At 40.6% G+C, this 26,153-nt stretch overlaps 1 protein-coding gene across 1 annotated transcript; it reads left to right on the top strand.

Annotated features, from left to right (window-relative positions):
* The first annotated feature begins 1,519 nt into the window (after positions 1 to 1,519).
* On the top strand, positions 1,520 to 24,921 carry LOC106886252 (vitellogenin-2-like). Its single transcript, XM_014939010.1, has 35 exons — positions 1,520 to 1,589; positions 1,704 to 1,724; positions 1,830 to 1,981; positions 3,413 to 3,664; positions 4,219 to 4,380; positions 4,468 to 4,616; positions 5,275 to 5,425; positions 5,563 to 5,720; positions 5,813 to 5,978; positions 6,855 to 6,980; positions 7,326 to 7,544; positions 8,528 to 8,745; positions 8,907 to 9,004; positions 9,296 to 9,420; positions 9,531 to 9,632; positions 10,250 to 10,369; positions 10,456 to 10,645; positions 12,395 to 12,488; positions 12,597 to 12,782; positions 13,315 to 13,459; positions 13,581 to 13,803; positions 13,894 to 14,069; positions 14,461 to 15,015; positions 15,505 to 15,555; positions 16,367 to 16,456; positions 17,510 to 17,722; positions 17,817 to 17,959; positions 18,363 to 18,501; positions 19,037 to 19,172; positions 19,616 to 19,802; positions 20,131 to 20,222; positions 21,317 to 21,414; positions 22,155 to 22,314; positions 23,677 to 23,838; positions 24,695 to 24,921. Exons 1-35 carry the CDS (start codon positions 1,520 to 1,522, stop codon positions 24,811 to 24,813), a joined length of 5,448 nt encoding a protein of 1,815 aa, XP_014794496.1. The 3' UTR covers positions 24,814 to 24,921.
* The last annotated feature ends 1,232 nt before the right edge of the window (positions 24,922 to 26,153 follow it).

Below are 26,153 nucleotides of genomic sequence, written 5' to 3'. Positions count from 1 at the left end.
GGAGACATTTATTGCTGGTGCCCCCTTTACCCCCCCAAAGTGTAGTCTTCTGCAGTGAGCTGGCAAAATAAGGGTTGCACAGGCCCAGGTGGATTTACAGCCCAGATGAGAATTGTTTGAAAAAGTCAAGACTTGTGGGACTGACAACCCAGGAAGAGCAGTTGCTAGTAGGAGACTGTAGAAACTGCTGGAACAGAAAATAAATGTTCATTTGCAGTCGTTAAAGTGGTGTTTCCCACAAATCACACTCCTGTGGTTCATCTTACAACCACAGGCATTTTAGGAGCAAAAACAAGTGATGAATACCCAATACGTCGTAGATGTTGAATTAGAATCTGATTTGCATTTTTTGTGTGACTTCAAGCCCCACGTTTATTGTATTGCCCGAAGTTACCCCTCCAGAAATACCCTCAGAACCCACCACGCATTTTCCTTGCCTTTTTTTTTTTTTGGTTGATCCAGTTGCCACCCAGCTCACTTTGGAAGACTGTGCAACTTTTTTGGGGGGGATCGACCAGACGTTATTCCTCCCTTTTTGTGATTGCCAGTCTATTACCATGCTCCAAAAAAGCCAGCATGTTTTGTGCATCTCCGCTTGCCTCCATGCCCCCGATGTTTCTAGAAGAGATCACTTGTGTCAGCACGTTCCTGGGCTCTGGATGTACGTGGGTGATGGAGCTGGCTGCCAGCCTGCACCGGCTCGGGGACTTGGCTGCATTTTGGATTTGGCTCCTTAGGAAACACAGAAGTTCTAGCTGACCTGCACTCCCCCTGCTTCACTGCTGAAGAGTCTCTGCGGGCTTTAATTGCTCATGTTGAGCTGTCATTTACCTTGGAAGATAAAATATTTACAGGTTGCTTATGAAATCTTTGTTCATCTAAAAAATATTCCTGGTCAGTGTGACCGGAGCTGAAAGGGCACACTGATCCTCTGATTTATTTAAATAAATATATATATATTGCATATATGAGGGTTTTCAGTGAGATGTTAAATGTGCTTTGGTGCACATATAAGAAGAGGAGGGGCTTATCTCTTCTTGTCTCTTGCCTTGTTTACAGGGTTGGCTGTAAACTTATACTGAGGGAAGAGAAAGAACACCGTTAACGTATGTGACACTGACTCTGCTTTGTTAATTGGGTCACTGTCAGATAACAGTTTGGGTCAGATGCCAGGTCAGCATAACCCGGGCAAAATAAGCCTAACCTGTGGCAGGACTAAGTACCAGTAGCCAGCTGTGATACAATCTAGGAAATTAAGTAATGTGTTTATTGTAAATTTATTGTAAACAACCCAGTAAAATTGTTTTACTAGGATAATTAAAAATTTTTAAACGATCCAGCAAAGGGCTTATATGAGAAAATCAGTGGAATGCCAAGGTATGACCTCATTTCCTTTATTCTATCTGAAGAGAAAGTATGATTGCAAAAAAGGAAGTGTTTACATAAACTGATAAAAAACTTGAGAATTCAGCAGAACACAGCCACGTGTTCCTCAGCTTTCTTCCATAAAAGTCTCACCATGTCCAGCACAGCCCCATTCACCTTCACTATGAGGGGAATCATACTTGCACTAGCGCTCACCCTCGTAGGTAAGCCTGCACCTCCCTCTTTCATCTCTCTTTCTCAAAATTTTCTTAAATTCAGAAGTAATTATTAGATCTAGAATGAATGTTACTCATGGGGATTTCCATCTCTTTTTGCAGGTAGCCAAAAGTTTGACATCGGTAAGTAAATTTTCTTCTATAGCTTTCTTTTGGTGACTTTCGTGTAATTTTTATTTATTAGAAGATGCTTGCAAACATTGTGGAAATGGCTGTTATTCCTCACAGACCCTGGATTCAGCAGCAGAAAGAGCCACTTGTACAGCTATGAAGGCTGGGTGTTGAATGGGCTTCAAGAAAAAAGCTTAGCCAAAGCCGGCGTGCGCTTGAGCAGCAAAGTGGAGATCAGTGGGCTGTCAGAGAACACCTACCTCCTCAAGGTACCGTAGCCTCTTCCAAACGCACCGTGCGACGGTGAACTGTCAATCACAGTTGTGATTGCATGTGGCTGATCTGTGGTTTAGGAAAGCTGTAGGATACACAACTGGAGACTTAGTGCTGTAGATGTCAGAAAATGCCCTGCAAGCTGAAGTTTCAGAAGTGACAAGTGTTTTGCCATCCAGTCACTTCCCGGTGTTTGTTGTTGGTAGCAGGTGTTCCTCAAGACTTTGTGCTGGAAATAGAGGTGCCAAAATCAGGGGTTCCGTTAGAAAATGTAATTTCTAGCTCAAGCCTGCTCCAAGTTAAAGATTTGCCTCTAGTCTCAGAATTCCCAAATTCTGTGTCTTGGGTTTGTAAAACTACTGTCATGCAGGCAATTAATAAATGTAGAGATAAAAGCTAAAGACAAAAAGTGGTAAGTGATAAAAGAAAGATTAAAAACTGAAATGGTTCAGAAAAGAGCATGTAATAATATTCAGTGTTTGGATAATGCCATAAAAGATCTGTATATGTGAAATCATGCCTCTGCCAACATCAATAGACATAGGACCTGACCCATCTGAAATAAGTATGTTTCAGAAAAATACTGTTATTTGTCTGTTTAATTTAGCTACGAATCAGAGCTGGTTTTTTGGGCATTGAGTTCAGTAACAGAGTTCTCAGTGGTTGTAGTTGAGATCTAAATGTTCTTTCACTGAGGAGGACAAAATGCTAAAATTATGAGCTATGGATTACATTTTACACTATAGTTTTTAGCCTGAAATTCTTAGATAGTGTGCACCTAGCTGTGCTCTGAGGCACATAAACTGGCACTAATTTTGCCAAAGTCACTGAAACTGCTTCTGATTTACATTGTGCTGCAGTATAGGGGGAAAAAATGTTTACAATTATGTTGCTTGCTATTTTTTAAAAAAGGGTTGACTTAAGCAATTCAAAAATATGAATTAAATATACCAACTAGTTTAGTAAAAAAAAATTGCAAGGCTACAAGTTAAAATGCAACATTCTAAAACTGTATTTTTGTAACATTTAGAATGATATGAACTTCTAAAATACTAAATTTCATCTAAAGCAGAACATTTATTTTAAGACTGAAAAAATAAGGATAATTTTATTTGAATTTTTTTAATTCCTTTTTGAATCAGCCTTTCTTCCTACAGAATTAATATAAGTGTCTCTGAGAGATAATAGCAATACGATAACTGCTTCTCTAAGATAAAATAAAACTGCTGAGCCCAGAGGGTTTGTATTGGTTTTACAATAGTGTAAACAAGAGACAAAAGAACAAACTGCTGTATGAATTTCTAAGCCTACATTTAGAAGTAAAGAGTATATAACTAGTGATTATGTCAATTTCTTCCAATCTGTTTGCATATTTAGTACCAAAGGAATTTTATTTACATAAGTATGTCTTCTTAATTTCCTCCCAGATCCGCTCTCCACAATTCGAGGAGTACAATGGCATCTGGCCCAGGGACCAATTTACTCGATCTTCCAAAATCACCCAGATGCTTTCTTCATGTTTTACCCGGCCCTTCAAGTTTGAATACAATAGTGGACGGGTTGGAAACATTTATGGCCCAGAAGACTGCCCCGATATGTGTATTAACATCGTGAGAGGAATACTGAACATGATCCAGATAACCATTAAAAAGTCACAGAACGTGTATGAATTGCAAGAGGTTTGTTTTTTGCATTCTAAAACTACATTACTGAAAGGATGTGTTCTCTTTGGGTGCTCTTCCTTCAAGTTTCTGTATATTTGCATCTACTTTGAAATGCTCATCATCAAAAAAAGACAGTTTTCATTCACACAGAAGAAAATGTGCGCACATGTGCTGAATGAATTATCTGAGCTGGATTCTCTTTAAGATATCTGTCTTTAAGACTGAACATGCAGCTCTGAAGAAAAAAAATTATCTCTGAATGTCTTTGTTATATGACTTCCCTGATGCAGCCTCTTGATCTGTTTTATTTGTTCATTGTTGATATTGATTATTGGATTACTTTTTCATTTTAAACTCAGTCCCCTGACTGAGTAATGTTCACTTGCCTATTTTTTAGTTCAATAGGATTAATTGTGTGTGATGGTAACAGGTTTCGAAACATAATTAAGACTGTTCAGTGGGTCCTTACCTGCCTACTGCTCCTTCAGAATCTCCATTCAATAAAACTTCTCACGCAGTGAAATCCTGATATAATTGGGAAGTCTCATTATCTCTGTTGATGTGTGCAGGCTGGAATTGGAGGTGTTTGCCATACGAGGTACGTCATCCAGGAAGACAGGAAGAACAGCCGAGTCTCTGTTACCAAAAGTGTAGACCAAAATAATTGCCAGGAAAAAGTGATGAAGAGTGTGGGAATGGCTTACGTCTACCCTTGTCCCGTTGACATGATGGTACGTGAGATGTGAAAAGATCTTCCTAACTAGACGCATGGCCGTTCTGTTCCCATTCACTCTTTGGGTCTCTCTATCCTCCTCCAGAAGGGAAGGCTCATAAAAGGGACCGCAGCTTTCTCCTACAAACTGAAGCAGTCAGAGAGTGGTACCCTGATCACAGAAGTGGTGTCGCAGCAGGTGTATCAGATCTCACCACTCAGTGAACCTACAGGTGTTGCTGTCATGGAAGCAAGGTAGGTGGGACACAGGCTTGCTTCATGAAGTGAGAATAATTATAGATTCCAGCAGTCCATTTCCACCCCTAACTGAAGTGAAATGAGAATTGAGTTCCACAGCAGTTGGGTAAAGCTGTGAGTGCTCATGCTTGGGGTTTCCACACTCCTAAAAAGTCAGTGAACCATTCTTTATTTGTACTCTGGTAACCTTGCCACTACAATTACATGGAAAAAAAGAAGAAAAGCTCTTCTGCTCATTTATACCATAAGAATGCAACTTTACTACTCTGTCCTGAAAAAGGGCTAATTTATAGTGTCAGGAGAAAGATGGTGCTTTTTTCATTGATTACTCTGTTGATAACTCTCATTCAGAAGACAGTGGTTTAGCTCCTCGGAAACTATTTAATAGATAACTATTATAATAGTTATAACTATAATATTATTAACTATTATTATACCTACAATAACTATTTAATACATTTAATAGATAACTAATACTATTTTGTTCAATTTAGAAGGCTTTACCCATTAGCAAACTGTAAGATCTTACTGTTACCAGAAAAACGATTAAACAATAAAACTGATACCATCACGGCATCACTGAACCAACAAATAGCCAAGGCAAATGGAGGAAGAGAGCTAATTTGTTCCTCCCATGACACTTGTCTCTTGACAGACAACAACTCACCTTGCTTGAAGTGAGAAGTGAACGGGGGAGCGTCCCGGACATTTCCATGCAGAACTACGGAAGCCTTCGTTACCAGTTCCCATCCGTATTGCCACAGATGCCACTGCAGCTAATCAAGATGAAAAACCCCGAGCAAAGGGTATAGCATTTTTAGGTCTTCAAATTGCTTTCCTAATTAAAAAAAAAAAAAATATCAAGAGTAACGATCATAAATTCCAAATTGTTTAATTATGTATGCACGCTCTCTCACTCTCTCTCTCTCATGTTTTGTAACAGATAATAGAAACACTGCAACACATAGTCCAGAATAACCAGCAAGATTTCCACTACGATGTTCCATACAGATTCTTGGAGCTTGTCCAGCTCTGCCGGGTTGCAAGTGCTGATGCTCTTGAGTCCATCTGGAGACAATTTTCAGATAAACCCCGCTACAGGTATTTCATTGTATCAATTTATAAGAAACTTTTCTGGTTTTGGAGAATTGAGAGCTGAAATTAAGGATTTATTTTTTTTATCCTGCTTGCAGGCGATGGCTGCTGAGTGCAGTTTCTGCTGCAGGCACTACAGAAGCACTCAAATTCATTAAGTCCAGAATTCGCAATGATGACATCAACTATCTTCAGACTCTTCTAAGTGTTTCTTTTGCTCTCCATTTAATGAAAGCTGACGAAGATACTGTTCCAATAGCAGCAGTAAGTGAATCATTCCATGTGAGTCTTTCCTATCTGATAACAAAAGGAATGATAATTAATGACAGCCTTTGATTATAAAGAGCACTAGAGGCTGGATTCTCCTCATGTACACCAATTTTGTGAAAATGTTGAACCATGAATTTCTTTTGGCAGTGTATACATGGGAAGAGATGCAGTCCTGTGTCTTCATTTTGCCACATGGATATAAAAGCCACTCTCTCATAACAACTTCTGAGAGTGATTCCCATTTTAGTTTGCTGAGATCATGTCATACCTTCTACAGACAAAACTTTGTCCACTTCAATCTCTTACTTCTGAAACAAATGGTGTTTTGTGTGTTACATCACCTGAATAGCTCTTTTAACTGCAAACTGCTCCTATAGACTGTAAAGTGCTGCAAGTGAAAGTATTAGTGCAAACATCAAATATTTTGACACTATAATGAATTATTTTTTCTGAAAAATCCCATTTCTAGTCAATATTCTTCTTCTCAAATAGGAAAAAAAGGCTATGATGTAAGAATGCATCATTAACATAATTGAGTTACATGTTGTTCTAAGGATATTCTATTCATAGATTCATGTTTACCCATAAACTTTGCATTTTCAATGTTATGCTCAATTGAGGAAAATAAAAATGGTGCTATGTAAACTTTATATATATGCTTATTTATATTGAAACTAGTGGGGAATTAAGCTCCTATGTGAAGCTTGAAAAGAAAAAGTCTACAAGCTGATTTAATTTTTTAGGATGTGAACAATAATCATTCTGAAACTGCTCCCCTCAGATAAGCTCCGATGATTTTCCTGCTCTGAAAGCTATGTCAAAAGCACTTTATTAAATACCAAATTATTTTTTTCTCTTTTTTCCCCACAGGATTTAATGAGCAGTTCTCGAATTCAGAAAAGTCCCATGCTTCAGCAAGTTGCCTGCTTGGGATACAGTTCTGTGGTCAATAGATACTGTTCTCAGATCTCAGCTTGTCCAAAAGAAGCTCTTCAGGTGGGTGGCTTATTCTCAGGTTGTTCTTAATATCTTAGCAATGTTCATTACATTAGCTTAATTATTTTAAGATACAGTATAAAAACAGCAATTGGACTCAGAAATACACATTTCATAGGCCTCCTTCAGAATAAAGGCAATTAATCATTTTACTGATGTAGATAATGGCTTCATCATTGAAACTACAGCTCTCACATTGTAAGGTAAAATCCTGAGCAAAGATATTACTGAGTAATTTTATTAAAACCAGTTAGTTTATTGCAATAGGCTTTTCAGTGGGTAAGAGGAATGTTGCAGGCAATCTATACATTAGGAAGATAAGACAGAAATGTGCTTTGCCTATAGCCCATCCATGACCTGGCAGATGAAGCGATCAGCAGGGGCCGTGAAGACAAAATGAAATTAGCTCTGAAGTGCATTGGTAACATGGGAGAACCAGCCAGCATCAAGCGCATCCTGAAGTTCCTGCCCATATCTTCATCTGGTGCTTCTGATATCCCCACCCACATTCAGATTGATGCCATAATGGCTTTGAGAAAAATAGCTCGGAAGGATCCCAAAACAGTAAGTATGATCTGTCAGAGATTTCTTCACTTAGAGAATTAGAGAATATATACAGTAAATGGTAGTGAATTTAATGGCATCATGCCTGTTGATCTGGCATGTTTTTTTTTAAAAAAAAGGATTATTTTTAAGAACAACACAACAGAATTTATATTTCAGCTGATGTTTTGTGCTGAACTGTAATAATTGTTAGTCAGTAGGAAGCTTCCAGAAGGATATCAGCAGTGTTTCTTTAGTCATCTGTCATAACCATTTAAGTCCTGTGCTAGCTATATATGGTGGAAATTTAGCCACCTAAAAGTCAGACATATAATTTAACCTGCCTTGATAGTCAAGAGGAGAGAGAGAGACACACTTTCTATTGACCTCCTAGGCAAAATGTCAACATTGCTCTGCTTCTTTTAGACCCTTCCCTTGAGGTTGGATGAGTCACCACTGACCTCCCTCTGAGGTTGCTGGCACGGTGAGCATAGGCAAGGCTCCTGCCTTTCAGATGGCTCAGATATAGGAGCTATAGGAGACAGCATCCACTCAGACGGTCTGTGGTGAGCTGCTGAAGCTCCCTTTTAAAAAGTAGTCTTTTTTGAAGCATGCTCACCAAGTCAGTGGGGTTGCTCCAAAGAATGGATCTATCTTATTATCTACCACTGTTTCTTCCGAAGTTGTTCACCAGTCTTTGAATGTCAATAGTGCAAAAAGCTACGCTGATGTCTTTATGGTTTTGGTGGGTTCACCCAGTACATTGCTATGTGGACATTTATTTCAGATTCAGTGCCCACCCCTCTCCATGGGGCTGTTCCTCCATGGCCCCTTCAGTTATGTTAATAAAATTAAGTGGAACCTTAAATGCAGTAAAAAAGATCAGGAAACCTTTCTGTAGGACAATGGCCCCTCTCCCATATTTCTTGTGAGTTACGTGCGGATCCAGTCTGCCAAAGAAGTCTCAATTATTGGTAATTCGGGAGACTGTTTTCTCTCTGCAGGTGCAGGGATATCTCATCCAGATCCTTGCAGACCAGTCTCTTCCTCCTGAAGTGCGGATGATGGCTTGTGCTGTTATCTTTGAGACACGGCCTGCTCTTCCTTTAATAACAACGATAGCTAATGTGGCAATGAAGGAGAGCAATTTGCAAGTGGCCAGTTTTGTGTATTCCCACATGAAGGCTTTGTCGAAGAGCTCGTTGCCGTACATGTACAACATGTAAGTAGAGACAGGAACGAAGTGGGCAATTTTCTGCAAACAACAAGTTCTGTTACATTCCTGTTAGTGAGGGCTGCATGGGCTGACAGGCTGAACTCAGTTTATATTCCGATGGGCTGCAGCTTGTTTCAGGATATAATCACCTTTCTCATTCTGTTTAGATCTTCAGCTTGCAACATCGCCCTTAAGCTGCTGGCCCCCAAATTGGACAGGATGAGCTACCGGTATAGCAAGGTCATGCGTGTTGGTGGTTACTCCGGTGAGTAAAACATCTCAGTGACCAGGAAACTTTCACTTCAGTTATCCATTCTTAAGGGACATTTAGTCCTTAAGTCCATTCTGGGTTTCAATAAGAAATTGAATTAAATACGACAGTCACGTATTTAAAAGTGCATGAGTATCCATTTATTAATTTGGCCCTAAACAGTTAAAATGTATGTATGTAATTATATATCCTAGAGTTGGCAATGGAAAAAGCTGCGGTAATATGATCTTGAATGAAAAGCAGAATGGTTACAAAAAAGATGTCTTTTGTTTACTTCTTCCATAGATAACTATAAAGTTGGTGCTGCTGGAGAAGTCTTTATTATGAACAGCCCAGGAACGATGTTCCCATCAGCAATAATTTCCAAGCTGATGGCGTATACTGCAGGGTCAGTGGCTGATTTGGTGGAGGTAAATATTTACCTAAATCAATAATAAAGCATATTAAAATTAAAACTGACCACAAAGTTTTGTCTCTGTAAGCATGTTTCAGACTGCTCTTTCTCCTGCTGTTTTGGTAGGTTGGTGTCCGTGTGGAAGGCCTCACAGATGTCATCATGAAACGAAATATCCCGTTTGCTGAATATCCCACGTACAAAAAGATAAAGGAGATTGGAAAAGCGGTAGGTATTTTCAGGAATGTAATGTGTGGGTTATATGAAGGGGTATTTGGTGAGGCTTTTCGTACGAGTTAAGCCCTGTCTCAGAAGGTAAACTACCTGCCTAGCAGTGAGCTCGAGTGTTTCTGTGACAGAGAGACCTGCAGTGGGACTGCAGGGGACATCACTCCTGGGACAGTTGAGGCAGCTCCTGCCAGCCCTTGCTCTGGCCCTGGGGAGGCGGGCATCGCAGCACAGCGTGTGCCTCATGCCTGGCAGGCTTCCTCCCTCCCTTCATCTACCACACTCAGCTTATGAGAATATACCTTTGTCTTCAAGAGAAAAGATGATTTGTTGCTGTGCTTTCAAACTGGGGTTAGTGGTACTAATGGCCCAGACCCCCTGTGTAAAAATTATTGCACCAAATGCAAAACACTGGGCAGGAGGCTACTCTTGGGCATCTCAATGGCTGTGAGGAACTCTGAATTAGTGTCACTGTGCTATTTCAAAAACAGCAGAGAAACACAAGCAGCAATGGGAAGTTGCAGCTTGGTCAGTGATAAGTCTGGTCACCTTCCTGAATTACCATTTGCAAAGCTTTGCATTAAGGAACTTTGCTTGTTTCTTTCCCTGTTCCCTAGCTGCTGGGATGGAAGGAGCTGCCAACAGAAACCCCCTTGATATCAGCCTACTTGAAACTCTTTGGCCAAGAGATAGCCTACGTCAACATCAATAAGGAAGTCCTGCATCAGGCTATGAAGGTACCAGGGACCCCTACTTTTCTTTGCAAGATTTGACACCACCCTACTTTTATATCCCAACCTCTTGGATCTCTGTTTTACCGCAGACTGTGCTAGAATCTGCTGACAGGAACGCAGCCATGAAGAGAATCGCCAGCCAAATCCGCAATGGCATCGCAGGGCAATGGACACAGCCCATGTGGCTGGGGGAGCTGCGATACATCGTTCCGACCTGCACTGGTCTGCCGCTGGAGTACGGGTCATACACAACCGCTCTGGCACGTGCGGCAGTCAACGGTGAGTTGGGAAGTATGAGATGGGCTCTGGGAGCCCTGAGTGGGGGATGAGAGGGCCAGGCTAAGTGGGGGGCTGGAGAAAGAGGTGGGAAAGCAGGAAGTTAGAAAAAGAACTACATTTTGTAGTGGAGGGGAGGTAGTGAAGATGTTTGGAGAGAAGCTGGACACAGCTGAATTTTGTCTTGTCTTTGAATTGATTGAAGACAGAGAAGGTCAGGTGACAATCTGGGGAACCAGAGGGAGAATGTTCAAGCATTCAAGGCCAGAAAAAACAAGAACTGCCTGGGGAGCTGATGCAGACATGGGCGGAAGGAGGTGGCTCCTGAGAGATGCACACACAAGTTAAGCAGGATTCAGTGGTGATTTAAACAGAAAATAGAAAACAATCGAAAGAGAATTACCTATAATGTTAGAGAAGGCAGGAAGAGAAGAGGGCTTGAGAAAAGAGACAGAGCTCTTTTTTAAAAGAATAAATACACAAGTATGAATACTTATCAAGAAGTTAAATCAATGATCATTCTGTTTGTTGTGACTTTTAATTTTGGCAAAACTGACCCGTCCTTCTGCTGACACCCCATAAGGAATGAAGGTTGAAGTATATGCACTTGTGCTCTGTAGAAGTCTCATATGTGCCCAGTCTTTCCTGCTCTTGGGTTTTGGTCTGTTAGCTTGTTTTAATAATATCTTTGAACCCCTGCCCCTGTTTTTGTGGGTATTTTTTATTTTTTGTTTGTTTGTTTAAAATAACATCCTTGTAGCCAAGTTGGGGAGGTATGGATTGGACAGAGGGGCTACAAAGTGAGTGAAGGCTGTCTGGACTGCTGGTCTTCAAGAACAGTCAGCAGATGAAAGTCCAATTAGTGGCTTGTTATGAGCAACGTCCCTCCAATATTAACACTTTTTCACTGTCTTTTAACAATCTGAACTTCAGAAATTATATCACCGTCAGCTAATTTGTGTCAATGGTGACATTGAATTGGTGGGAGCAGTCACTGCACTGGGGGCTTGGGCTGCCACCCCAGGGGACCCTGACAGGCTGAAGGGGATGGCCTGACAGAAGTGTGATGAAATTTGACAAAGTCCTTCACCTGGGAAGGAGTAACTCACGCAAGTGTACAGGCTGGGTATCACACAGCCAGAAAGCAGCTTTGCAGAAAAGGGCCAGGAAGGCCTGGAGGACAAGCTGGTACATGAACCAGCAGTGTGCTCTTGTGGTGATGAAGGCCAACTGCATCATTGGCTGCAATAGCAAGAGCAGAGCTAGCATGAAAATGATTTTCCCCTCTATTTAGCACAGCTGAGGCTGCATCTGGAGTATAATGATCAGTTTGTAGTCCGCAGTACAAGAAAGATATTCACACTTGATGTGAGAAAAGATTGAAGAGCTGAGTTTGTTTAGCCTGGTTGCCCACCATCACTCTGTCTTCTGGCTCCTCATGTTTCTGAAATTTTAATGTTATACTAATTAACAAACTTTCCATTTGGGTCAGCTCTTTATTTTCTTACTATATTTTTATTTCCATTTTCAATATTTTGCATCAGAACCTTTGCCTACGGAACAAGCTTTCTGTATGTTTTCAGTATTTTTCAGACTCATAAAAGATCTCAGGTACCCCAAAGTCTGTCCGTTTTGCAGCCATATTTGTTGTATTAACAAAAATATTACCTCTTCCTGAAAACTGTGGCTTGCTTAAATTAAAATCCTGTCTTTCACTTTCACCATGTGTAAATGTTGTTCTGTTGTTTGCAGTTGATGGAAAGATGAGTCCCCCTTTAACTGGAGATTTTAGGCCTTCCCAGTTGCTTGAATCCACCATGCAGATTCGGTCTGACATAAACCCAAGGTATGGCAGGTTTCTAGATTTTTACATATGATGGAGAGGTTTTATGGAAAGGCAGAGATGTTAAAAAAGAGCACCTTTCTTACATCTGGCTGCTTCACTCTGTTTCAGCTTGTACATACAGACAGTCGCAACAATGGGTGTCAACACAGAATACTTTCAACATGCTGTTGAGATTCGAGGCAAGGTCCTGACAAGAGTGCCAATGAAGTTTGATGCCAAGATAGACATGAAACTGAAAAATATTAAGATTGAAACAAATCCATGCCATGAGGAAACTGAGATAGTGGTTGGAAGGTACAGTAGCATTGCTTCAGAATACTGCCTGTGCTGAAACCTTACAAAGTTCTATTCACTATTCATTGACCTCCTACATAGGTTTCTAAATAGGCAGAGTGGCTTTTCAGTGTGTAGTGGAATGTTTGAGATAAAGACCAAAGAAGAGAAACAGGGGAGCTAAAAGTCAAAAGCTACCTAAATTATTTAAGAGTTTAATTTTTATTTTAATTTATTAATTTTTGTATTAATTTTCATTTGTTATTTTATTGTCTTTTAGGGTTTTTAATTTTTATTTTTAAATTAATGTCTTTCATGTTTTGGATTTTTTTAAAAATTTATCCAGATTTTAAAAATTCCTGTGATATGAGGAACTGATGTTATGAACTCTTATTTTACTTTAATAATATTTATGGTTATAGTTGCATATACAATCCTTATGTTCAAACGCAATATCTCTATGTTGTCACATGATACTGACAGGGATGTATTTAACTTAATCCAAAGGCAAGGGGTTGGAATAATTCCCCATTTTTTGCATGTATCTCAACAGACATAAGGCTTTTGCAGTATCAAGAAATATAGGAGAACTAGGTGTTGAAAAGAGGACCTCAGTTCTCCCAGGAGATGTTTCATCAAATATTGTGGAAGAACCTTTCAAGCCATCAGAGAGAGCTTCCAGTGAAGGTTTCACAATGGTAACCTATTCCTTTTTGCTTATATAGTAATATTTACCTTCTCCGTGATGCACATGGCTGCAGTTTTACTCTTGCCCATGATATGCTCCCAGTGGTACTCACATACTCATCTCCAATGCAGCAAGGAGCTGACAGCATGCCAAGGAAACATGCCGATAGCTCTCAAGAGGATCTTCGCCATGGCACAGGAAGAAAAGCTCATAAACGAGACATTTGCGTCAAACTGCATCATCTTGGTTGTCAGCTCTGCTTTTCCAGAAGGTCACAAGATGCCAGTTTCCTGAAAAATACGTATTTGCACAGACTAATTGGAGAACATGAAGCTAAAATAGTCGTGATGCCAGGTAAAATATTGAGCACAAGCCTTGTCATCTTAGGTTTGTCGGTGCTATTTGAAGCAGTATAACCTCCTAATGTGTGCAATTGGTGTGCAGTTCAAACAGGTGCTGATATTGACAAAATTCAGCTGGAGATTCAGGCAGGATCCAGAGCAGCTTCCAAAATAATTCATGTGGTAAACTCAGAGTCTGAGGAAGAGGATGAGTCATCTCCATATGAGGACGTTCAAGCTAAACTGAAGAAGATTCTAGGCATTGAAAATGTGTTCAAGGTAAGAGACTAAACATGGGAAGGGGGAATATTTTCCCATAAATGAAGCAAAGAATTTGCAGTTCAGTGTGGAAAGGCGGCATGGGAAAGCAAAGATGGGGCTGGTTTGAAAAGTGACAGTTCCAGGCCCATCAGCCAGTGCCACATCTGGAGGGACTGATCCTATGGGGTGCATCCAGCTGGCACTGGTCCTCCGTGCTGGGCTGGATTTCAGCTGGGCAGAGAGGATCTAGGGGAGCTCTGCAGCTTCTGCAGTGAGTGAGGCAGGGAAATTGTTGTTCCTTGAAAGGCTGACGTGAGCAGCTTGTCTGATGCTCAGAGAAGTTTTGCTCTGCAAATACAGAACCTGGTGTATCGCTTCTCTTGCCCTTCTCTTTGAACTGTTTTTGCAGGTTGCAAATAAAACACGACACCAGAAGAAGCAGCCTTCTAAGAAAGGCACCACCATGCTAACAGAGCTTGGGGCGGACCCTGATGCAAAAAATCCCTCCAGCTCATCTTCTGCCTCCTCAGCGGCCTCCTCTTCTGCCTCATCATCTGCTGCCTCTCCTGATCCTAAAAAGGCTGCAGATCAAGATGAGAATGAGCAAGTAAAGCTAAAGGGAGACAAAGATGCAAGCAGCAAGAGCAGCAGCAGCAGCAGTGGTGGCAGCAAGAGCAAGAGCAGCAAAAGCAGCAGTAGCAAAAGCAGCAGCAGTAGCAGCAGTAGTAAAAGCAGCAGCAGCAAGAGCAGTAGCGGTAGCAGCAGCAGCAAGAGCAGCAGCAGCAGCAGTAGTAGCAAGAGCAGCAGCAGCAGTAGCAAAAGTAGCAGCAGTGGCAGTAGGAGCAGCAGCAGCAGGCGGTCATTGGGTCACCATGGCCATGGGCATCATTCAGGACATCTGGAAGATGGCAGCAGCAGCAGCAGCAGCAGCAGCAGCGATGGCAACAGATATTCCAGAATATGGGTAACTTTGCCAGTAAATTGACTGATGCTGCTAATGTCTGTAAATCACATTCCTGAAGGCAGCTGGCTTTGCATCATAAATCAGGAAAATATGAGCTGACACAGTAAATTTTAGCAACATAAAATAGCAAAATTTATTCTGCAACACACCTGCAATCATTGGCTCAGATGTCTACTTCAAAGCATCTCAAAAGTTTCCACAAGTCCGTTGAAACTTTTGTTACAGACAGGGAACCATTTTTTGCCAATTTACTGCTTCCTGTCAATATACATTGCATGTTTCTGTCTTAATTTTGCTGTAGGAACATTAATGCTTTATATAAACTACTTCAAATCTTGCATTAAGTGCTTGTGACTAAGCATACAGAACTATGTCTGAATGATAATCAGTAAAATCTTTACTTAATTCCCAGTCCTCAGATTTCAATGTAATTGCAGTATTTCTTTTCTTCTGAGACTTTTAATCTTCTTGTTTTTATCATTTTCAAAGGACAATCATGAGATCTATCAGTATCGCTTTAGATCAGCGCATAGACAAGAGGTAAGATTTTCTTTCTTCAGTAAATTCAGCATGGAATATGTCAAGAGTCAAATGGAAACCTTAAAGGCAACTTGTTGTCTTTGTTGAGGAAAATTACAGTGCTGGTAACATTTAGAACACCAAATAAACTGTGGTGGTTCTTCTGAGATGCGTAAAGACAGAGAGCTATGTTCTCATTTTGTCGTACACATGATGCCATTTGTGGCTCTGCCAAGTAGCTGCAAAGCTCTGCCAAAGCAGTACAAGGGACTGGCTTTGGTTACTTGGTTTCTTGGGTTGGAGTCACTGTTGATAGACACCAGGATGGTACTTTAGTTCAGTGGGATACTCTTACTAGGGCGTGAGCCAGCCAGGAGCAGTGTACTTGATATTAGTGTTCCTCAAAAAGTAAAAAGTTCAATTGTGTGTGTTCATTCAGTTGATCCTTTCCATTCAGTTGGTCCATTCAATGTGTCCTCCAATTGATCACGCTTTTCCAGAAGTATATTGAAACAGTTCTGATCTTTCATATTCAATCAAGAGGCTTCAATCATATTTAATTTTACTTGCTGTGGTCCATTGTTTTTTCCCACAGGGAATTCTCATCTAGACATGTTACTTATTTGTCTTTTCTGAAGGGTCAGATATATTTGGGTAAACAAGATTTTTTCAGAGCTAGATCACATGTATTAAGTAGGACAAAGCATATTGCAAGTCATTGAGCTGCTCAGGGTTGGAATGCAAGTTTACCAACACCAAATGCCATGACATAGAGCATTCTGCAGCACTGCCTGGTGCAATTTCTTGAGCACGATGTGTTTTCTTCTTGCAGTTCCCAAAAAGGAAGCTCCCAGCTGACCAACTTAGCAGCACATCCTCCTCTACCAGATCCAGTCGTGCCTCATCTCGAGCTGCTTCCCGGGTTAGTTGCATAATCTTTAGGGTTTTTTGACAGCTTGGAAGAACGGCAGAGTGGGTGTGCATTTGCGGTAGTTGTACAGCCGGGGTAATGGGAAAAGAGAAATACTCTCAAGTCTCAGGTATCAATCAGGAGAGATATGCACCATAGTTCCCACACACACTTTCCTCTGCAGTGAGGTGAGGGTCCTTCTTACCTGCACCAGGACCCTTCCCTCATGGGAATCCCACCCAACAGATGCCTGCAGAGACTGATCTCGTGACCTCTGCAGGGAAGTTGAGGTCTGTAGCGGCAGTGCAAGGACGTTGGTGGTGGAGGCCAAGGCTAAGAGGACCCTCAGCAGAAGGCAAGCTCCAGAGGTGACATGTAGCACCTTGGTTCCTCACCACCACCCAGTCTGATGGAGTGAAGCCTATAGATGGAGTGAAGGAATTGCAGGCTATAGCATGCTTAAGGTGCTGTTGTCAAAGGGGGAGGTTCTTGATATCGAAGACAATGTCCTGAATGATATTTTGTGCTAAGGTGCTCTGCAAACACAAAACCTGCCTGCTCCACAGAACTCCCAGCTGAAGTGTGAGGTGAAAGCCAATAGACCAATGAGACAGTTAAATGGGAGGACACTAGCTGGGGGATGTAATTGTGAGAAAGAGTGATGAATACAACTGATAGCTGATGTTGCTAGTCAAATTGAACCACTTTCATTCACAGGCAAATGTATAGGTATTAACATTGAAGCCCAAATCATATAGTCCTTACTCTATCCTAACGATATGAATATTTCCATGTTATCAGCTGTAGCTCAGGAAATGGCACAAATTTTGGCTCATACAAAATTTAGTGCTAAAATCCACCCGTGCACGCATAGGCACATGCACATTAAAGACATATGCATCAGAGTTTATAGGCATGTGTATATATGTGGTACATATGCTGGTATATATTTGCAGTTCAGTTGCTTATTTTTCATTTGTCTATATAAATCTTGCATCTAAAATGTTCTATGGTAACTCTTTTATTTTTTATTTTCTTTGCATACTTTTTCCTCCTCCTTCTTAGCCTAAGTTTTTGGGAGATGTTAAAACACCAGTATTAGCTGTTTTCCTTCATCGCATTCGCAATGACAAGAAGACAGGAGGACTCCAGCTTGTGGTATATGCTGATATTGACTCCATCAGGCCCCGGGTGCAGGTGTTTGTGTCAAACCTCACAGACTCAAGCAAGTGGAAGCTCTGTGCTGATGCTTCAGTCCTCAATGCTCACAAGGCAGTGGTAAGGCTCGAAAATAGTTATATACAGCTGTATGCATCACAGGTAAACCATGTTCCATGCATTTAAAAATTGATTATTTCTCTCTCCATTAAAGGCTTACCTGAAATGGGGCCGGAATTGCCAGGACTACAAGATTTCGACTGAGCTGGTAACTGGGCGGTTTGCTGCCCACCCTGCTGCACAAGTGAAAGTGGAGTGGCCTAAAGTTCCTTCGAGTGTCAGATCCATAGCAGACTGGTGAGGTTTCAGTCTTCAGTGATACTCATTCATGATATCGGTCAACTGAGAAAAATCATTATCCACCCATGAGGCTCTAATGGTTAAAGTACTGACTATTATTTTACTCTCTGATCTATCTCAGTACTGCCTTTGGACATAAAAGCTGAGTGGGAGATCATAGCCATCCTATTGTAATGTAGAGTAATTCTTTATATTGGACATAATTACTGAAAACTGAGGAACAGATCCTTCCTTTCACTGAACACTAGATCAGTAAAGCAGAAAGTGGTCATGAGGACCTAAGCAGTGATCCAGAAGACTCTGTAACTAATTACACACAGATGTGAGACAACCTGGTTGCAATGCATGCTGCTTTTTGCTTCTCAATTTTACCAGATCTTTCTGATTTGAATTTCTGAAGGTTTTACAAGTTTGTCCCTGGGGCTGCATTTATGCTGGGGTTCTCTGAAAAAATGGACAAGAATCCTTCTCGACAAGCCAGGGTGATCGTGGCCCTAACTTCTCCAAGGACATGTGATGTTGTTGTCAAGCTTCCTGATGTAATTATGAACTATTATTATCGCTCTCCTATTTTTTTCCTAGTAAAAAAATGAGACTGTTGCATTTTAATTACAGTAAGCCAATTCTTAGAAAGAAAAATCAAGTAAGCATCAGTTTGCGTGCAAATGATGAAAATAACTTTTGTTATTTTCAACCTTTTAATATTACATCCAAGAATATTCATACACTGATTTTGTTCATGGAAAAAGAGAGTGCCATGGGTACTCATAATGACATGCGTTTCCATCTCTAGTAACTCTGTAAGTTTTCACCTGATCACCTTAGAAGGGGAGTAATTAATTCTCTCCCAAATAATATCTGAATGATGACCCACACCATGAGAGAAAACTGTAAGCAGAAGCAAAAAGCTCATGGACAGTGAGTCAGATGAGCTGTGTTCACATAAAGTCTTTGTCAATCAAAGTAGAAGAAATTAAAATCAAATTTCAAATAGGAGAAAAAGCTGATCGCAGCTGTATGCTTTGAATACCTGGCACACACGTATTTTGAACATGCTTTTGAATTCCTTTTCAGATGATCCTCTACGAAAAAGCCATGAGGCTTCCCCTGCCACTCCCTGTAGGTCCGAGGATACCAGCTTCAGAGCTGCAGCCTCCCATCTGGAATGTCTTTGCTGAAGCCCCCTCTGCAGTGCTTGAGAATTTGAAAGGTCAGGGTCTAATTGGGTTCAGAAGGATGCTGTCCTCAGTGCCCTGATTTACTTGAGAACCTTCTGAATTTTTCTGGGATTATTTGTTTACAGTTCATTAGGCAATGTGCTGTAATAATGTGAGGATAGTTCAACAGGGAGGCAATACTGTGCATATAGTACAGAAATCATCAGCATTTCAGGGATCAAGGTACCAATTATCTAAATTGATAACATTTAAACTTTCTGGCAATTATTTTTTGTTAGATAGAGGAGTGTATTTTCCATGCCTTTTTTAGAATTTATGGGTGCTCAGAAGCCCAAAGCCCCTGTAATCCATACAAAAATATCACATTGTGGAAAAAATACAAAGCTAAAATTATGTAGCACTAAAAATAACATATGCCATTTAATGACTTTCTTTTATGGAAAAGCAAATACTCACTGGTGCTTTATTTAACCAGCTCGCTGCTCCGTTTCCCACAACAAGATCACAACCTTTAATGATGTTCAGTTTAACTACACAATGCCGGCAAACTGCTACCACATCTTGGCTCAGGATTGCAGCTCCGACCTTAAGTTCCTGGTGATGATGAGGAATGCTGAAGAAGGCCTGAACCTGAAAGCAATCAACATCAAGCTCGGCAGTCAGTAAGTAACTCCTGCCAGATGCTGGGAGCGGTGAAGGACCACATTGTCCATGTTTAACATGAGAGGAGCTTAGATCTGAGCTTTACTGCAATGGTTAACAGCCCGTGGGGTTTCAGCGTTTCCCTTATTTCCTTTCCATGCATATTGAGTCTGACGCTGATGATGTTCCCCTGCATCTTAGGTGACAAGAATACCCCTGATGTAATTTACGTAGTTGAAATGAGCTTATGCTGTGATCAGTGATACTTAGTGAGCAGGAAAATGCCTTTGTCGCTGTATGCGTGTGAATGGGATACAAACAGGTTATGAATGCTCTTCTCCTCAACAGTGAAATTGATATGCACCCTGTGAACGGACAGGTGAAACTGCTGGTAGATGGGGTTGAAAGCCCCACCACGAACGTTTCATACATATCTGCTGGTAAGTGATGCAGCATCTGTTGTTTCATTTTCACGTATGTCTTAGGAGAAAGAAAGAAAGAAAAATTCCATCAAACAAATGCCATCAGTCTGTATTCAATAAGTATTTCCACCTTTGGTTGTAAGGTTAATATTTAAGAACATCTATTTTACTCACTTTCATAGGAACACTTAGAAAGACTATGATTAGAGTGTAAAGCTCTTGAAGTGGCCAAAGTAAGCAAGATATAATTAACATGAAGATCCCTCCTTTTCGCACATTACTGCAGCTCCTGCTGAGTTCCAAGTTTGAGAAGTGTTTTGGTTATACTACCAAAACACTCAAATCTTGCTTGATTGAAACTTTTTGAAGTAGAGTTTTTCTAGAACTCACCACGCTTGTGCATCGATGTTTTTCTTAATTTGATTTGTAGGTATAGATTTTGCTAGCATTCTGAAATATGCTAGAAATAATATATGGAGAACTGGAAAAACAGCCTGCTTTCTTCTCTCGAACCAGAAATAGATTATTTTCTGTGAAAGATACAGGAGAACCTTGTTTCATTCTGTGCTGTGCAGTCAGGGGTTATATACAATGCAGGTATTTCCTGACTGTAGAGCCATAATATATGAAGCAGACTAAATCTTGCTGAAATTGGGTTAGCATCTGCCAGTGCTGAGCTCTGTCCTATTTGTTACATACTTGGGAAGTGATAACGGTGCTAGAAATGGCTTCAGAGTCACAGTGTTCCTTGTATTTCCTCACTCCAATATAGTGTACTCAGGGCCTTGTATATCTGCACAAATATACAGATATTACAGACAGCTGTGTAATAATTTCTAGAAATAAATATGAATGTGTTAATTACCCAAAGAAAATGAGTATATCTGTGATCATTAAAACTATTTGCCAACTTTTTACAAACATCTATTTTCTATACATACACATTTCTACATCATTTTGCTGTGTTTTGTTTCTTGAATAGAACAACTGAGGAATTTCAAGGAAAAGAACATTTTAGAAACATGACAGTTGCTATTTTCTCTCTTAAAGAAGCTAGGTTAGGCCTAGGTTTGGTTTTGGTTTTGCTTTGCTTTATTTTGTTTTCTTTCTAGGTGCTCCTCTGTGGATCCACAGTGAAAATCAAGGGCTTGTACTTGTTGCCCCAGCCTATGGCATTGATAAACTGTACTTTGATGGATACACATTCAGGGTATAGTTCTTCCTCTTTGTATTCTTAGGTGTGGAGAAATTACCATAGGATTCCCTTAAATCTGTATGTGTGAGTGCAAGAGCATAGAGTGGCAAAACCAAATCTGTGCAGGGTCCAAAAAACCCAAAAGCGAAGATGAAACTACTGGATTGCACAGTCCTGCTCATTATTTCTGAGTAGGAAAAGTGACCAACAAAAATACCTTATTCTTGCAGGACAGGTGTGCGTTGGGAAACGGGCCTGTGAGCGTACGCACACTGACCCAGCAGTGTATTTGTGAGAAAAATGAGTTTCCAGCTCCTGTCCACTCTTCTGGCAGCCACATCATTCCTTAAATCGGCAAAAAACGCAGCCATTCTTTTAAAAGCTGCACTAAAAACAGCATGAAAGGAAAAATGTAAGAAATTGGTAAACCATGCTGTATCTATCACCTATTCTATGAAAACATCCATCAAACAAAAGCTTCAGCATATTAATAGCCTAGACTATTAATACTTTAACATTCTAGACTGGCACTGCAGGTTTTAAAGGCTTTAACAGTTAAAGTCGCTGCAGCATCACAGGAGTTTGGCATCTGTCTGTCAGACCCTTTTGAATTCTTAGCAAAGAGATTTTAAATGTTTGCTCATTAACTTATACTGAAAGGGGCCTACATAGAAAAAATCTGCTCCATGGGTTGGTTTTGTTTTTTTTAACTTAAAATGTCTCTGTTTTTTGTTTGTTTGTTTTTTTCCTTGAAGATTCAAGTTGCTTTATGGATGGCAGGGAAAATGTGTGGAATGTGTGGAAAATATGATGCAGAATGTGAAGAGGAGTACCGGATGCCCAATGGATATGTAGCTAAAGATGCGGTGAGCTTCGGGCATTCTTGGATTTTGGAAGAAAAGCCTTGTACAGGAGGTATGCAAGCTGTAATAAATTTAATATAATATTTCTGCAGTTGTATTGAAAATGTAGAATTTATTTAGAAAATGTAAAATCCATAAACATTTTGAAGAAAACATTTTAAAAGGGTTCAATATTAAGTTATATTAGGTATAAAAAAATATTCATCAGTTTAGTTAGGAATAAGAAATTACAAGTTAAACAAACAAGCCGAAAACCACAAGTCGGTTCAAATTAAATAACCAAGCTGAAACAAAATCTTTGTTTCGGTTTTGAAGTGTTTTAGAAGATCAGAAAAAAATGTAAGAGGATAAATTCACACGGAGTGCTTTGATTCAGACTCAACAGCATTTTCCAGCCAGTATTCGATCCATCAAAAAATCAGATGGGGATTAGTAATTATTTTACCTTGGCTGACCATCTGATTTTTGAACCAGTGCAACTTGTCAGGCAGAGCACTCAAGCACATGAGCAGTTCCAGGGACCTAATTACATGGTTGAAATAAGAAAAGCTGCATTTTAAGTGTTTCTGGAGATTAGGATCTTATGGTGCACTCAGCGCTCCCAGCTGAGGTTATGATGCAACAGCGAACCATAGTGCTGCAAGGAGAACAGGCACATTGCCTCTGTAAAGAACATTTGTCCTGCTGGGAAGGACTTCCTCAGTCCCTGAAGATGGCTTCTACATGTTTAGCTGTACATCAGCTCTTATTCTGCTCTAAGTTTGTAAAGAATAGTGGGCCTCAAACTTCCTTTAGATGGATATGGAGTCCACGTGCATGTGCACAATAGTATTCCCATGGATGATAGTAACCACATGCTGTGCTTCCATCTAACACATGGTGGAAACAGCTGGAATTTTACTGAATAAAGCTTATAGTCAGGAATAAATTGTGGTCCATTTAGCTTCTCACAGACTTGTAACTGCTAGTCCTGGGAATCCAAAATGCAATCAGTATTACTGGCTGGCAGCAATGACTTTTGGTTACTCTCTGCACCAATATTTTTATTTGGTCAGAAATCCCTCCTTTATTTCCACTACTTAGTATTCAACACTTTCAAGTGTGGTTTTGCAGCTATTCGGTAAGCCAGTTCGCTTTGAAAAATGTTTATTAGGAAGTACATCAGACTGTGTTTCTACATGCTAATCTAGAAATAAACCAGTTGCATTTGAAATTAACCTTCTGTAGCTCCATATCTACTTAGCTGATTTGAAAAGCTTGCCAGTCAGTGACGCTGCTTCACTTATAATCAAAACACAGTTTTCATAGAGGAAAGTAGTTTGCAAATTGGCAGTGTTGGCAGACGGGTCCTTCGGGGGAGAGCTGCAGGGTTTGAATGGAAGCAGGTAAACTGTCACCAATGATTGTGTTACAGCCTGCAAACTGCGACACTCCTTTGTGAAGCTTGAGAAGACAGTTCAGCTTGCGGGTGTCGAGTCCAAGTGCTATTCTACAGAGCCCGTGCTGCGCTGCATGAAAGGGTGCTCAGCCACCAAGACTACCCCAGTCACTGTTGGTTTCCACTGTCTGCCAGCTGGTAAGTAAACAGAAATCTCACTGAACAGGAGCTGCACAAAAGTCTAAGTAGATTGTTCCTTGACTTGGTTATTCCACTAGAAGCGTATGAATAATCTAACATACCCACCGGTAGGGATGGACTTACTGTGGTATTGACTGAAGATGCTTCCCTCTTTTCATTAACATGTAAAACTTTCTTTAGTGAGAGAGATGTTTTTCTGTTGTAATTTCACTACGTTTTCTACTATATGGGAATTTAAAATCTAAACTGAACTCCCTTTGAGCTCACAAGGTGAGGGCAGGGTAACAGCACAGTCAGCACTGTGATTCAGCTGAAAATCTGTGTATTGCAGCCAGTGAGGATTCAGCCACATCAGATCATGTGCAGCACCCTGAAACAGGCATCCTCCCCTTGTATATTTTTATATATCAGTGCCTTTGGGCGTGATCCTATTTCACTGGGCTGATTTAGGCCATAGAAGGGCAGGTGTGGACGGGATTCCTACACACAGGTGCAGTGATGTAGGAGGATGTCTTTTTTACAGGTGTACTGTAGATTCTAAGATATTAGATTAGATAGATATAAATTATATAATGATGGGTTCATGTCTGTTTTCCATTTTTTTTTTTTCCCTCTAAGACCACAATATCATTTCCCAAATGTATTATTAATAAAACTCTATATGGAACTAGTAGTTGACAAGGTAGAACTGGCTTATTAATTAAGTGGGCTTGCTAGAACATCTCTGCGTGACTTAGACAAAAATAAATATGTAAGCTAGTGAGGAGAGGCCAAGCCTGCTGTAATTAAGGAGTAGTGCATGGTAAATGCTGTACCTTGCAAAACTACTTTTCATTTTCTTGTTCCCCATCAGACTCAGCGACCAGCCTGACGGACAAACAGACAAAGTTTGACCAGAAGTCAGAGGACATGCAGGACACTGTTGATGCACACATAGCATGTTCTTGTGAGAACGAAGACTGCAGTGCATGAAGCTGTACTTTGTAGCACAGGAGAAAACAGAAACACTTGAATGTTTTTATTATGCGGTGTAAGAAAACTCATCTTAAGAAATAATACGGATACTAAATTAAGTGTTTAAGGACGTGTGGAATCTTCCCAAGTAATTTAAAGTATTAAACTTTATTATTGTAGAAACTGTTATGATTGTCCATAAATATCTGATTTCATAATAAATCCATGCATGGGAAAAATTGTGAAGGCTTCCTTATTTCACTGGTTATGGAAAGAGGATGTTTATGTTGCTTCTCCTCACCCACTATTTCATAGACTTCTTGAGTCTGTGACTGTCTTTTGTGCACCAGGCACGTGTCTGTGTTGGGCCCCATGAGGGATATGGGTTGGGTAGCTGTGGTACCATGCTTGCTTCCCCCACTGCTTTTCCTCCCTGGTGCTGGGATCCATCCTGCACACCTGGAGCAGGAACTGATCACCTCTGTGTGATGCAACAGCAACACAGACGTGGTGTCCTGCAATAACTACTTGGTGGGCTGATGCTGCTGTAGGGAACTGCAAGATCAGGAAATAAGCCTGAACCTCATGCCACTGGACAAGGCTGCTCTGAGGGAGACAAGAACATGTTATGTTCCTGATGCACCCCATGAGAAGTTAGTGGGAACCAGGGGTTTTTGAATAGGGCATGGTGGACTTACCCAAGTACAGTACCTGCCAAAGGGTCCCAAGCTGAGCCAGACCTTTGCACTTTGGGTGAGATGCCCCAGCCTCTCTGCCCAGCACGAGCCTTTGCTGTGGCCACCATCAGTGGGTGGGCTCTGCCTCCTGCCTACCCGCTGCAGATCTGCATGGGCATGGTTAGGGGTGTGCTCATCTGCTGTCAGTGCTGGAGCCCAAAGGATTCCAGCAGACCTGGAAGATGTTTTCTGTTTTTCCCTAAGGCTGTGTTTGCAGGCCAAGTATGCACATCAGGTGAATTTGTTTTGCATAGAATTGCCTTAGGAGATGGTGTAGACACAACCGTCAATGCTAATGAGCTTGTTGGCATCATAAGTTTTTCAGAAATTTCAATAGAAATGGTATTGTATTTTCTGAAATTTAATTCATCAGCGTTCTCCCAATTAATAACACACATTCAACCATTTTTATTACTGACTGAACACACATTCATTTTTTTCTATTGCAGTTTGTTAATGCAAAGTAGAATGTGATCCTACCAAATTGTTACAAATGTAGATCTTCAGTAAATTAATTAAAAGAGAAGCAAGTTATTTGGCTCAATCAGTAGAAACCAATGAAGAAAAATGGCACTTACCTATGACCTTGTGGGCTGGAACGGTAATCACTGGCCAATTTAT

Source organism: Calidris pugnax, unplaced genomic scaffold (assembly GCF_001431845.1).
Source record: "Calidris pugnax isolate Ruff unplaced genomic scaffold, ASM143184v1 scaffold18, whole genome shotgun sequence".
Classification (NCBI taxonomy): Eukaryota; Metazoa; Chordata; class Aves; order Charadriiformes; family Scolopacidae; genus Calidris; species Calidris pugnax.
Note: the sequence above shows the minus strand (reverse complement) of the source record. Positions and strands in the feature narration are given on the sequence as shown.

Bases quoted from the DNA above. Each gene is read 5' to 3' on its own strand.
- LOC106886252 (XM_014939010.1), top strand. From the start codon at position 1,520: ATGTCCAGCACAGCCCCATTCACCTTCACTATGAGGGGAATCATACTT. The intron at 15,016-15,504 runs GTAACTTTGCCA...TCATTTTCAAAG, and splicing joins ACAGATATTCCAGAATATGG to GACAATCATGAGATCTATCA. The intron at 18,502-19,036 runs GTAATTATGAAC...ATTCCTTTTCAG, and splicing joins TTGTTGTCAAGCTTCCTGAT to ATGATCCTCTACGAAAAAGC.